Raw genomic sequence first — 12870 nt, 5'->3', positions numbered from 1 at the left:
AAACATTCAAATCTGTTTGATATTTGCTGTGCTTGTTTACGGTTGTCCAGAGGCCGTCTAAACGTGGGAATAGAATACGCACATTAACTTAGGGAGCTAAAACATTTCCTAGTGGTGAGAAATTGTTGCAGCTCGTCAGTGTGGTCGCTGATGATAGGAATGCTAAGTCACGGAGCTGAGAGCGCTAAGTACTACTGGAGCAACACGTCCACCGCTACGCCTGTTGGTGATAGCTTATCATCGCGAACGTGTTGTCGAGCACTGAGTTATGAGAACGTGCCTTGGTCCAGCTGTGGCTGGTAAAGAGGTTAAGTAGAGGTATCCTATGCATAGGGACTTGCCCAGAAGAGTAGCCTGATAATGGCATGCGATGGCTGAGCTGAAGCGTAGGAAAGCTCAGATACTTATACAGTTGGGATGGAGAGCTCCGTCTGGCTGAGCAACATGATGTTGAAGCTCACTGTTGGAGCACTGCCTCTTCGAAAACTTCGGTGAAACAGACTTCTGAATGTCGCCTTTGATACATCCTAAAACTCATCATCAGCACCAACTCTAGTCATTAATTAAGACACTGAGGCTGATGTAACACGTCGCTATATTAGTATTTGCACAATCGCCTCCCTGCCACTAAACAAACAATCAACCACTAATATCTCCAACGACCCGACTGGCGCCCACGCCTCCGCCACCGTCCCTAGCGACGGCATGGCGCGCAACCTGACCGGTCTCTTCCACGGAAGCGCTATTGCCATCCACGACGCCATCGTCGGTACATCCGCTCAGCTGACGCGATTCACGGATTCGACGCGCTGCTTCTTTCATAATTATAACCACATTATTGATTCGAATGGGAGGGAGAACAGCTTTGCGGAACTGGATGGGGATAAGACTGATTAATGTTGGGATGGCGATGAAAGAAAGAGGCAGAGGTACCCATTGATAGTTGTCTCTTTGTCGAGGATGGCTTCGTGTGGAAGTGGAGGAGGTTTTGGTCCTCCTTTCTCTTTCCCTATTTTGCTTTCGTTTCTTTGTTTTGATCATCCGGGTAGAACTGTGTCTTGATTTCGAACATTATAATACTGCCTTTACCTTCCACGACGACGGCGAGGCCTACCTGTTGACATCTCTAATAACGCTACGACAACAGTGATGAATGAGTGATAGATACCTAAGCCTGTAAAATTACTGAAGCCAAGGCTGTCACGTTGTTCCCATCATTGTATGTCGAACGTCATGCCCAGTAGGAATATCCAGGCATCAAGTCGACGCGGGTCGGTGGGTAGCGCAGAGCACAGACCACCGAAATCTTGGCCGCGTCTTCTCCACCAAAAAAGTTCTTGCCCGCATTGAAGTTCGGCGCAATACCGTTCTTGAGGATTGACAAACGTTCAAACGTCAAAAGCCTACTCACAGATCCGACAAGCATGGCGCCCGTGTCATTCTCGCCGGACAACTCAATCTCATCCCACACGCTCTCCGCAGGCTCCGCCCAGCCCTCACCGATGGACCTCAACACCTCGAACCCAGCCGCGAAGCTTCTGACAAGCCCGCTCGCCTTTTTGCAGCCGACCACACAAATGAATGGCGCTTTCCTCGCCGCAACCAAACAATTCCTTGACCCGGTCGCAGCGGGAGTGAGCGAAGAACAGTCCCAGCGGCAGCAAGAGGTTAGGAAGAAGAGGAAGCGGGGTGAAGGCTATGATGGCGATATCAGCGTTCTGCATCTGAAAAAAGTGCACTTGCAAGGATTTGATGTTAACCAGGTCTTCGAACAGGCCAGGAAAATCTTGGATGCTGCAACAGAGGAGATTGAACTGGCGCTACCTCAGGACGAGGATGAAGCTGATACCTTGGCAATCAGAGCGGGCGAGGATGACGAAGATTCCGAGGGCAGTGGCGCAGAATTGGAAGAAGGAGAGGAAAGTTCCGATCTTGGTGAGGAAGGTGTAGACTGGGAATACGATGGCGAGGATGTATCTGGCGAAGGGCTAGAGGTTGAAGATGACGAGGACGATGAAGCTCTTGATCATGAAGATGTCGACATGGAAAATGACGAGGGAGGTATGTTCTCCGATGCGAGGTCCGATTTAGACGAGCCGGCAGCAACCTATCAAGAAGATAAACATGGTTTGAACGATCCATTCTTCGACATAGATATGTTCAACAAGCAAACGGATTTCCTCGAGCAACGAGATAATCAAGGCGAGGCTGCGGATACCGATGAAGACGAGATCAACTGGGAAGCCGATCCGTATTTCGCAAACGCAAGTAAAAACGAGGCTGCAGGCGATAACGAAGACATGCCGGATGAAGGCTCGGACGAAGAAGGAGGCCCAACTTTCGGCAACGTCGATCTCAATGCACCGGAAGGTGAAAGTGACGACGAGGAGCTCCAAGATGGCGAAATGGACGGTATGGAGGAGGGAGCGAACGCAAACAACATCATGTACGCGGACTTCTTCGCGCCTCCTGCGAGCAAAGTGGGCAGGAACAAGAAGAAACGAGGACGTCCCAATCCGCACAATTTCCCTTCTGCGGATGATCCTCAAAATAACAAGCCAGACGAGGAGGACATACAGAACGTCATCTCAAGAGTTCATGGCGACCTGTTCTCCGATGAAGACGACGTAGGCTCGGACCACGACCTTAGCGACGTCGATCCCAGCGACCCCAAATCAAGACGATCAACTCATGAGCGTCGACAGGCCAAGCTCGCGGAACAGATACGAAAGCTGGAAGCTGCCAATGTAGCAAAGCGAGGGTGGCAGCTCTCTGGAGAGGCCAGAGCTTCAGACCGACCCGTCAATTCGTTACTGGAAGAAGACTTAGAATACGAGAGAGCGGGCAAGCCCGTCCCTGTAATCACTCAAGAGGTAAGGAAGAAGGAGATCCAGATTCTCCTTTGAATGTTAACTCGGACCCGCAGGTATCGGAGGACATCGAAGCTCTCATCAAACGCCGCATCCTTGCCGGCGAATTCGACGAAGTGCCGCGCCGCCGCCCTGACGACCTTGCCACTGGCCCCCGCGAGCGCCGCGGCCTCTTCGAACTCGACGACGCGAAGAATACCAAGGGTCTTGCTGAGATATACGAAGAAGAGCACCTTAAAGCTGTAGATCCCAACTTTGTCGACGCGAGGGATGAGAAGCTGAAAAAAGAGCATGCAGAGATAAGTGAGTTGTGGAAGAGCATAAGTGCGAAATTGGATTCCCTAGCGAGCAGTAATTTCAAGCCTAAGCCTGTGGCTGCGAACCTGGAGATCCGTGTCGACGCGCCCGCTATACAGATGGAAGATGCAAGGCCTACGGCTGGCGGCGATGTCGCTTCTGCCAGCATGCTCGCGCCTCAGGAGCTGTACAGGCCGGGCGAGGACAAGGAAGACAAAACCGAAATCGTCACGAAGGGTGGCCTACCGTTTGCGCGCGAGGAAATGACACGGGAGCAGAAGCTCCGCCGGAGACGGAGAGAAAAGGAGAGGATCAAGAAGGCGGGTCTGCACGAGCCGGAGAAGAAGGACTCGGAGAAGTCTGGTAGAGAGGAGAAGTCGAAAGAGAGGAAGCAATTATTGGGCGATTTGAAAAAGGGCGGGGTGCAGGTAATTGGGAAGAAGGGCGTTGTTACTGATGTTGAGGGTAAGGAGGTTAAGGAAGGTCCTAAGAGGGGAGCGGGGAGTTATAAGCTTTGAGCATAGAGGGAGAGCTGCGTTTGACGGCGTTGAAATGTTGGAAGCATATTGCATTTGTCTATAGCTTCACTCGGAACTGTTGGTTCGTATCAAGATTTCTAGACGATCGGCATTCTGATCACACCCTCAGCGTAAGCGGTACTTCAGGATGCAAAGCGGATACTAATCCGCATGAAAATCATGCATCGTGGTCTAGCTCAACACGGCGCAATTCAAGGCTCGTATTCTCAAAACTTGTCGTAAGTGGACTTGCGCGTCTACGTCCAATTCAACGAGGCTCTCCGCGGAATTCCCGCACCTCAACCATACAACAAAGAGATTCGAAGAACAGGAAATGAATTGTAGAAGATCGTGGTTCATTGTGTTGTGATATAGTAAGTATATTTCCTGAGAATACTACCAACCCCGTATAATCGCGTCGTCTTTGACCTCAAACTTCCCATGAAAACACTTTCTGCAAACATCCCCCATATGCTCATATCCTAATAATCATCGCCGCGACTCACAATCTCCTTGCACGTCGGCCGAAGGATAAATGTCTGTTCTAGAGTCAGCTCACTCCTTTCAAGTCGTTTGATCGGGGAAATGGGGATTGGCTTACATGTTCACTTTGCGCGGTATAACTTCCCTTGATATCGCACAGTGGGGGGTATGCCTCGACAATACCAGCCGAGACGAGGTTGTTTAAGCCCAGCAGGTACTTGTCGTGGCCCAGGCGGTCAAGGTAGCGCCGGCAGAATGGCAGCGTGCCGAAGTTCTTGTTAATGGAGTTGAGCAGGGTGCGTGCGGAGGAGACGCGCAGGGCGACATTTGGTGCGTCTTCTCGCTTGGCGTAGTGGGATGTTTCCATCTGTTGGAACGTTAGTGGGAGTACCATCCAGAAGGGAGGGCGTGAGGAATTTGGGAAGGGAAACGTACGTCGTCCCTAACATAGCCCTTGCCCGTGCTGCCAAAGGTCTCGATGGCAAAGGTTTCACCCTCCTCCATCTTGGTTTGGTCGCCACCCTTGACGATAGGCACCGTCTTGCCGCCGTGGATGCTATACCGTCCGATGCTGTGGCCGTTGAGATTACGAATACACTTCACAGGGTACGTCTGCCCCTTGATCTCGCACTCGTAGCTCTCCATGACCTCCTGGATCGCGGCGCCAATATCCGACATGCGCACGTCGATACCAGCTTCCTTAATACCAGCGTTGGTCGCGTCCTTACACGCATTGATCAGATTGTCGTACGTAGGGTCGAAGTGCATAGTGAAAGCTGAGTCGACGATGCGCCCGTTGATGTGCACACCGAAATCGACCTTCATGACGTCCTCCTGCTGGAGGACCATCTTGTTGCCTGCGTTGGGCGTGTAGTGTGCGGCGCAGTGGTTGATGCTCAGACCCGTAGGAAAGCCCATACCGGCCTTGAGCGCATCACCTTCTTCCAGGCCCTGGTGTCCTGTGAGCGCGCGCACCGAGTCCTCGATGCCCTCAGCGATTTCGGTGAGTGACATGCCCGGCTTAATCCAATTTTGCGCCCACTGCCGCACCTCGCGATGCACCTCGGCGCCTCGTCTGTAGTCGGTCAGGAAGTCCTGGTTCATGCGGTCGAGGTGGCGCTTCTCCTCGCTAGTCGTGCGGAACGCATTCTCGTTGAGGTACTCGTGCGTCTCTCCCGCCGGGTAGGAGTCGTTCAGGTATATCTCGTGGACAGGAACGCGTGGCGGGGAAGTCTGCACTTTGGGGCCTGAAGATGCGCCGGCCTTCTTCTTCTTGCGTGGTTTGCGCTTTTTCTTTTTCTTTGCGGCGCCTTCTGCGGTAGCCTCGGGGGCACCGTCGTCGGCCTCGGCGTCGTCGTCCGAGTCTTCGTGGTCTATATCGCCATTATGTGTGCCGTTCTTGAGGACCCCGTTGGGGGCCTTGATGCTAGAGTCGTCCACTGCGTCTTGTCAGTTGCGCTCCTCTTGCAACGCGGGGTTTGTGGGAAGGGGTGGATTACACTTGAGGTTGTCGAGAGCCTCCACTGCTGTGGCCGCCATGATGTCGTCTGCTTCGTGTTCGCGGGCGAGGGCGAAGAACAAAAAGAAGTCGGCGCCCCAGGGCTCTATATGCAGTCAAAAAGGGCCCCGCTTCTATTGGGCGGGCGGTCGCGCAGTTGGCCCAGCACTCTGGCCTCGCCTCGAATTGCCTTTCGCTAAACTGATACAAGCCTTCTGGATCCCTGCCTTTGGATGACGTCTCGAAGATGTCCCGAAGGTACGGGGCTTGGCTGGCTTTCAAACGCCCACAAAACACTTGCCCTGCCCACTTCCAGTTCCTCCACGAATGTCAAGCCATGGACCATGCCTCTGCACCCGCGCTCCCTCCTCCATCGCCCGCAACCTAGAGCCCTTTGGATCTGCGCTTCATGCCTTGCGCGCACCTCGCGCACCAAACACACGCTTCCTCCACTCCGCCGTCGCAGCAACCGCCTACGCCTTCCCGCTCCCCTCCAAACCGCCGCCTTCCATGTCTCTTCGCGACGGCGCGTGGCCGAGACGCCCAACCACTACCATATCTTAGAGATTAGACAGGATGCATCCGCCGGCGAGATCAAACGCCAATTCTACACACTGTCCAAGAAACACCACCCCGACCACAACGCCTCTGACCCCGACGCCTCGACGCGTTTCGTCGCAATAAGCGAGGCCTACCATGTGCTCTCCGTCCCCGAGAAACGCGCTCAATATGATGCCCAGCTGTCACACGTTTCCTCCCGCTCGCTGCGCTGGGGTCCCCACGCCGGCGACCACCCGCAGGGCAGCTACAGCTCAGCGTCCTACGCAGGCTCGCGCCCCGCCAGCGGTCTGAACAAGAAGCGCAGCACCTTCCGCGGTCCCCCGCCTTCCTTCTACAAAGCCGGCGGCTACGGGCGACACTCCGCAAAACGCGCGGAGTACGCCCAGCACCAGCACGCGGGGCATCAAACGGAACAAAATACCAGCTCTGACTCGTACGGCGCGTTTGGAGAAGGGTTTGGGCCGGGCCAAGCAGGCCAAGGAAACGAGGTCCCGCACTTCGATGACAGGAAACACAAACAGACTCACGACACTGTTCATGAACACATCAGCGCGAGGAAGCGGAGGGCGCGGGATGCCGAGATACCCCAAGAGTTTGATAGAGGCGGCATGCTAGCCAACTTCATCATCGTCTCGACTGTCGTGGGCATTGCCGCCGCTGCCACCAAGATGTTCAGCAACAGTACCGAAGGAAACAAGAAGGCAAACGCATGAGATGAGAAGACGGCCATCCCAAGGTGCGGAATCAAGCCCTCCTGTGCGCATAATGTTTCGAGGTAACTTGATTCGCGCTGTAATTGTAAATATTATATCACATACTGTACAAGTAGCGTGCACATTAATGGTACGAAGACAGAGGTCTTGGAAATGAACAAGTATTAGAGATGCATTGAGACAAATAGTTTTACATGCTAAAAGCCACAATACATCGCTCATGTCTGTACGGCCAGCCAGAGAAGCGACTCGCTATAGAACCAAGCCAAACATCTTCGTCTAACCCAAACTCCGCACTTTTGCCATCTAACGCGGCGCGCTTATCCCTCAAAAGTAAAGCTGGTGCCGAGCTTGTGACCAGACTCGTTGAGCTTCTGGGTATCGAAAGAGCCACCAACGCCGAAGGTTAGGCCGCTGTTGACCTTGGTGTTGTAGGCGAGGGACGCAATGCCGAGGTTGTTGATCTTGGCCTGCCGAAAGTGTCAGAGATTTCACATAGAACACTCAATGTTTTACTAACCTTGGCGAACGACGCAGGGTCGATCTTGTACTTGGCAGCAAGCTCAAGGCCAACGGCACCCTGGGCCTTGGAATCCCAGGTGGCGCGGGCACCAGCCTCAACGGCGGTGTTGACCTTCTGGTAGTAGGCAGCGGAGAAGACGCTGAGAGAGTTGGTGGCGGTAATGGCGGCGTTGTAGATGGGGGTGGTATAACCGACGGCAGCGGAGTACTTGGTGATGGCAGCCTTTTGGACGTCGTAGCCGACCTCACCACCGACGAGGAAGCCCTCGTGGCTCAGGACAGCATCGGCGATGGCACTGACGGCGCCAGAGGCCTTGAGATCACCGAAGACACGGCCGTGGAAGTTGTTCTGCTTAAAGAAGAAGTTGACCTTTTGGCCCTGGTTGCCGGCATCAGGCTTGAAGTTGTTGAGGATCTCAGTCTTCAGGCCAGAGGCGAGGGTGTCATTGAGCTCAACCTTGGTGGCGAGGAGGTTGGCAGTATTCCACGACTGGGTGATGCTGATGCCTGTCCGGCGCTTCGTCAGCATGTGTATTGAGTAGCCCGTAGTTGACATTGCTTCTGGAGGGCGACACGAATGAAAGATATACATGGGTATGCGTCCGGGTAAAGCGACAGGTATCATAATATTGAAAAATGGGAGGTCTATACCGTTGGAGAGCGACTTCTTGCCCTCGAGCTGTTGATACGATTAGCATTGGCTTCTGAGGTCTTGGATGTTTTGCAACGTACCGAGGAAGAGACGGGTCCATCATGCGCCGACGTGCCCTTGGCGGTGAAGTTGACACCGTTGGGAGCCTTGAGCTTGACCTCGAGCTGGGCTGCGCGGTCGTTAGCATGCGCAATGCGACTTCGAACGATGCGCCTGACCTGCAGCAGCGTGGTAGAAGTCCTTGTTGATGAGCTGCGCAGTAGATTAGCCAATTGTGTCATCTGTGAGCTGTCCGGTCTCAGCGAGAGCGTACGTCGTTGGATGACTTCGCAATGTCGCTGAAAGCGGGCGGCGGGAGGACCGCAGCGATCTTCTGTGCAACGTAGGCATCGGCCATGATGGATGTGTGGTGGAGAGAGAGGTGGGGAAAGATGTGGTTTGAGGGTGTTGATGATGGTAAAGTTTTGCGGAGCTTGGGAGGGAAAACAACGCAAGATGAGGTAGGTCCTCGCGCACTAAGGAGGCGCTCGCGGATAATTCCGGTCTCTGCTCGGGCAAGCGCGACCAGACAACCGAGAACGTGGAGGGCAGGCTTTGGCGCGTACCCGCTCCCTCTTACTTTCCAATACCGGTCTCTCTGAAATGTCGTTTACTGCTTGTCAACCCGTCAACAATTATCACCCCATTTTCTCTCACTTATCGTCTCATTGTTCCCACATACCCTTCAGTTTACGCCTTGCGATGCAAGCTGCTCTACTGTGCCCATGAAACAGCCGACCCCTTTTCGGACCTACTCGCCTACCAGACCCCCCGCGTGACGCGCCTGGCTCTTTGCCTAGCTGGCATTGCTTGCAGCCATCTGTCGTAGCGAAACGTGGGCGAGGAAAAGGTGCTACATCTATCCCAGGTCGATATTCTGAGATCATCGAAAATTATGGTTCGGTACCAACGCTCAAAGCATCCAAACATAGACTGAAGGCGAGAGAGTGGAGCATCACAAACGGTTTGCCACTATTGGACCTATCTAGAGAAAAGCGATTCGGCACGTCGTCTTCTTGTCCTCCAACGAAACATGCCGCCGTTAGGTCATTACGATGTCCAATGTAAGTAAAGTCGTTGAGTTATAAAAGCATGCGTAGCTAAAGATAGGCCCGTGGATGTAACTCATTCCTTAATTACTCTACATGCAATGCTCTACTACCATCTTGGTCCGCTATAGTACAATCTACTGCGTATGCTCGTGTCTTGCCGCCAATCTAGTTCCCTCATCATGTCGTCCTATCCTTACAATTTGCTCTTTGCCAACGGCTCCACCTTCTTGAACAACACCTCGTTCTCCGGGTACGGATCCACAGTCACCCCGTTCAACGGGTTTAGCTCACTCGCCCTGTAGAACATGTCTTCGTAGACCTTGCCATCAAACCTTCCAAGCGAAGAATCCAATACCCAGTCATCGAAGCCCCAACCATCTACCAGGCGCACCGCATGCGGTCTGATCTCCTTCAACAGCTTCATCACAGCATTCGTCCTAGCCAGACTGATTTGGTGCCTTGACGACGCCCCCGAAGCGAAGAACTCGGAGCCTTCCTGCTCAAGGGTGTGCAGCGCCCAGAGGCGGAACAGCTTCCAGAGAACATCCTGGGTCGTGGCGTCAACCTCTCTGCCGATGTTGCCGTGCTTGAGCGCCTGATAGAAGTTCTTAGCGACGAGATACTGCGAGTGGGCCTTGGAGAGGCGGTAGAAGTCGACAAGAAGGTCGTTCCAGGGCTTCTTAAGATCGTCGCGGTGCTTTAGGGCTTCAAAGGTGAGGAAGGAGGTGCGCCAGGCGAAGGCCGACACAAGGTCTTCGTCGGAGCCGAGGATGTCGAATGCACATCCGATCTCTGAGCGAGCACAGAAGTCACCTAGGATGCGGGTGGTGTCATTGGTTGGCTTTGCGCCGGAAAGGACGGAGCGGGCGGACTTGAGAAGCTGGGGGTAACAGCGTCAGTATTGCGAACGTAAAGGAGGCGATGCGCTGTGCGACTCACATAACGAGCCACCTGCTGGGTCAACATGTAGTTGTCTCCCTCCCATGTTACGGTGGGGAGATAATCAGCGTACTATTCGCGATCAGCTGACCGTCATTGAAGTGAGTTGATGTAGCGTCTTACCCAAGAGCCGATACCACTGAAGGCGGAGTATCCGTGACCACCACAAGCTCGGCGACATACTTCAAGACCTTCAGCAGCAATAGTACTCGAGAGAGCCTTGAGTCCGCAGGAAGTAGCGTGCAGATCTGCGAGGATATCACTACCTGCCTGTATCTCTTCAGGTCCAGCACCTCGCCTGTCTGACTCCCGCTTCGCGCCACTCTCGTTCATCCGCTTCTGGTTCTCCTGATACAGGTTCATCATGCCTTTCCCAGTGAAGTGCAAAGCGAAAGTGGCAGCGAGGAGTGGAAGTAGACGGATCTGTACCATCGTGTAGTTGAGGACAGGGTTCTCGCCCGTCTCCCCTTGCGGTGCATCACGGTCCTGGAATTGGCGTCGGACGGCACAATAGCGGGTTGCGATAGTTACGCCGCGGGCAAGGACGGAGCCAGCTTGCATGACGATGGTCGACCGAACCCAAGTGAGAGTTCCGTAAATAAGGGATGGGCTGCCCTGCCGGACGTACTTGTTGGTTTGAGGATCGATTCTGGAGAAGCGGCCTAGCATGTTGAAGTGCGGCACCTTGACCTTGTTGAAAAGTAGGAAACCATTATCCATCGTATTGTAACCGAACTTAGGCCCGATGTCACCCACGTGGATGTTCTCCAGCGGTTCGTGTGTCTTCAAGTCGCGGACCTGAACAATAAAAGGATGAGGGCCGAAGCTCTTACCGCCAATGTAAAGCTGTGCCATGACACAAGCGAAGTTGGCAGTTCGACCAAGAGATCCAATCCACCACTTGGAAGCGGTGAGATGTGGCGAGTGGATCGTGAAGGACTTGTCCTCAGGATTCCAAGTCGCGGTCGTCTCCAGCCCACGGACGTTAGATCCATGTCCAAGTTCTGTCTGGGCATAGCAGCCAATAATCTTGTAGTCTGTGGCAGGCTTCAGGAACTTCTCCTGCTGTTCTGGTGTTCCTTGCTCGCCAATGGTGATCTGATTGGTTAGCCCTGGGCAATTCAAGGGTGTGCATTACCTACTTTGAACATGGATTCGTGTAAGGCATAGGGGCCAGGCTCTCCAACAGCTTCGTAAGCAGTTCGGAGCTCGTCTGTATTCCAGTTGTGCTTCCGCCTCAAAAGCTGGAGCTTCTTCTCGCGGGCGAGGGCTCGCTCGAAACGCTCCATTCTTCCGGAGAAGTAGTTGGACGACTTGTCAAAGACCGGCTCTGACTTCAGGATGCCTAGAATCTTATTCCTCCTCTCAATGACATCTTGTGTGAGTAGCAACTGCTGTAGCATCTCTACATGTATGGCGCTCTTGCCGCGCTCGGCGGCGAGCAATTCAGACCCCTGCGGACCCGAAGGCTTCAATTGCTTCACCCAGTCTGGTGTCGGTGCCATTGTAATCTCTTGATAAAGTAGAAGTAATGGGAGAGATGGACAAGACGGATAGCTTCGGAGGCCCAAGTAGATCTATGATAGCATTGCCTCGGTCGCTCTTACCAATGATGCGGCGTCAACCCACGCTAGTGAATGTCCCGAGGCACGCACTGATGCCAACAACGCAACGCGTCCAGAAGCTTGAACAGCGCCGACCTCGCAAGCAGCCACTGCAGATGAACCTGGGCTCTCTGGTTTTGGCGGTCGAAGCGTCACTATGCTTTGCAGCCGAGAGATAGATGATAGACGCTGCACGTGGCCATGTTGAGATGGAGCAGAGATGTTATAGGCCACAGGGATTAGCTAATTTTGGAAGCTGCATCTCCTCGTGACTGGGGGTTTTGGACGCTCTTCAAGATAACCTGGTGACGGTTGTTGATCAAAGCAATTGTACCAACATTGAGACGAGCTATGTCAACTTGTAGATTTTTGTGAGACTACCGAAGAAGTCTCAAGTTGCATGCTCACATGGCGCTATGCGGCGCCCAGACAATTCTCACTGCTCTCGCTAACGACTAGACGCAGGACGTTTGTGCGGTGCAAAACTCTGCGCGTCTGTCAGCCGCAGCCGCACCCGCCGCCGGGGCGCTTCGCTGTGAAACCCGTCTGACCGGAAGCACGCGAGTGAAAATACACGGCCTGAGGCGCAATTGAAAGAGTGCAATGCGAGGCAGGCCGTCCTAGGCAGCAGCAGCCGACTTGGGTGTACGCGCTCCGAGAAGATGGTTCTTCTGGAACCTGTGGCGATTCGACGTATTGCAGAGTACCTCCAGCATCAAAATAGAGACCGAAAGTTCACTGGTACTGTTTGGGTGGAGAACCTCTGGGACAAAGTTGGACCGACAAGTGCGCCCTGGAGCGTTCGAAGCACAGCGTGCAGAGCACAGAGCAATGACGATCAGCCACACTGCACCGCCCAAGGCGGACTAGTGCGAGTGGTCTCGTTCTCTCGGAGAGCAGAGTTCCATCACACAAGACACCTGCACTCGCAAACCCCCTCGTGGTCCGCAAAGACCGTTGCTTTTCTCCCTGACACCTTCCGTCTCCGCCTTCCTCGTCTGGTCCGCTCGCCGACCTGACATATATCCGCGTCGCCCATCCTCTACCCGTCGCGATACCCCACATCCAGTGACGCTACACAATTCTATGCCCGGGAAGCCATTCACGCTCCGCCTTGACATT

At 53.9% G+C, this 12870-nt stretch overlaps 5 protein-coding genes across 5 annotated transcripts; 2 read left to right on the top strand and 3 right to left on the bottom strand.

Annotated features, from left to right (window-relative positions):
* Window positions 1–1424: 1424 nt before the first annotated feature.
* On the top strand, window positions 1425–3685 carry MPP10 (U3 snoRNP protein; the record flags this gene model as incomplete). The annotated part of the gene is made up of 2 exons (XM_056211369.1): window positions 1425–2873; window positions 2927–3685. The coding sequence occupies 2 exons, from the start codon at window positions 1425–1427 to the stop codon at window positions 3683–3685; spliced, it is 2208 nt and encodes a 735-aa protein (XP_056074842.1).
* A 482-nt stretch (window positions 3686–4167) lies between these two features.
* Window positions 4168–5707, bottom strand: MAP2 (Methionine aminopeptidase 2; the record flags this gene model as incomplete). Its single annotated transcript, XM_056211368.1, has 4 exons — window positions 4168–4224; window positions 4287–4535; window positions 4604–5607; window positions 5668–5707. The coding sequence occupies 4 exons, from the start codon at window positions 5705–5707 to the stop codon at window positions 4168–4170; spliced, it is 1350 nt and encodes a 449-aa protein (XP_056074841.1).
* A 1-nt stretch (window position 5708) lies between these two features.
* N0V89_002558 (uncharacterized protein) lies at window positions 5709–6940 on the top strand (the record flags this gene model as incomplete). Its single annotated transcript, XM_056211367.1, has 2 exons — window positions 5709–5755; window positions 6238–6940. The coding sequence occupies 2 exons, from the start codon at window positions 5709–5711 to the stop codon at window positions 6938–6940; spliced, it is 750 nt and encodes a 249-aa protein (XP_056074840.1).
* A 320-nt stretch (window positions 6941–7260) lies between these two features.
* On the bottom strand, window positions 7261–8511 carry POR1 (Mitochondrial porin; the record flags this gene model as incomplete). The annotated part of the gene is made up of 6 exons (XM_056211366.1): window positions 7261–7410; window positions 7461–7969; window positions 8114–8141; window positions 8195–8283; window positions 8333–8366; window positions 8428–8511. The coding sequence occupies 6 exons, from the start codon at window positions 8509–8511 to the stop codon at window positions 7261–7263; spliced, it is 894 nt and encodes a 297-aa protein (XP_056074839.1).
* Window positions 8512–9398: 887 nt separating this feature from the next.
* Window positions 9399–11649, bottom strand: N0V89_002556 (uncharacterized protein; the record flags this gene model as incomplete). Its single annotated transcript, XM_056211365.1, has 4 exons — window positions 9399–10085; window positions 10145–10216; window positions 10268–11242; window positions 11287–11649. 4 exons carry the CDS (start codon window positions 11647–11649, stop codon window positions 9399–9401), a joined length of 2097 nt encoding a protein of 698 aa, XP_056074838.1.
* Window positions 11650–12870: the final 1221 nt, after the last annotated feature.

The sequence above is a fragment of the Didymosphaeria variabile genome (assembly GCF_027946475.1).
Source record: "Didymosphaeria variabile strain IMI 356815 chromosome Unknown scaffold_2, whole genome shotgun sequence".
NCBI lineage: Eukaryota > Fungi > Ascomycota > Dothideomycetes > Pleosporales > Didymosphaeriaceae > Didymosphaeria > Didymosphaeria variabile.
The sequence above is the reverse complement of the archived record's forward strand: the minus strand, read 5'-3'. Positions and strand labels throughout refer to the sequence as shown.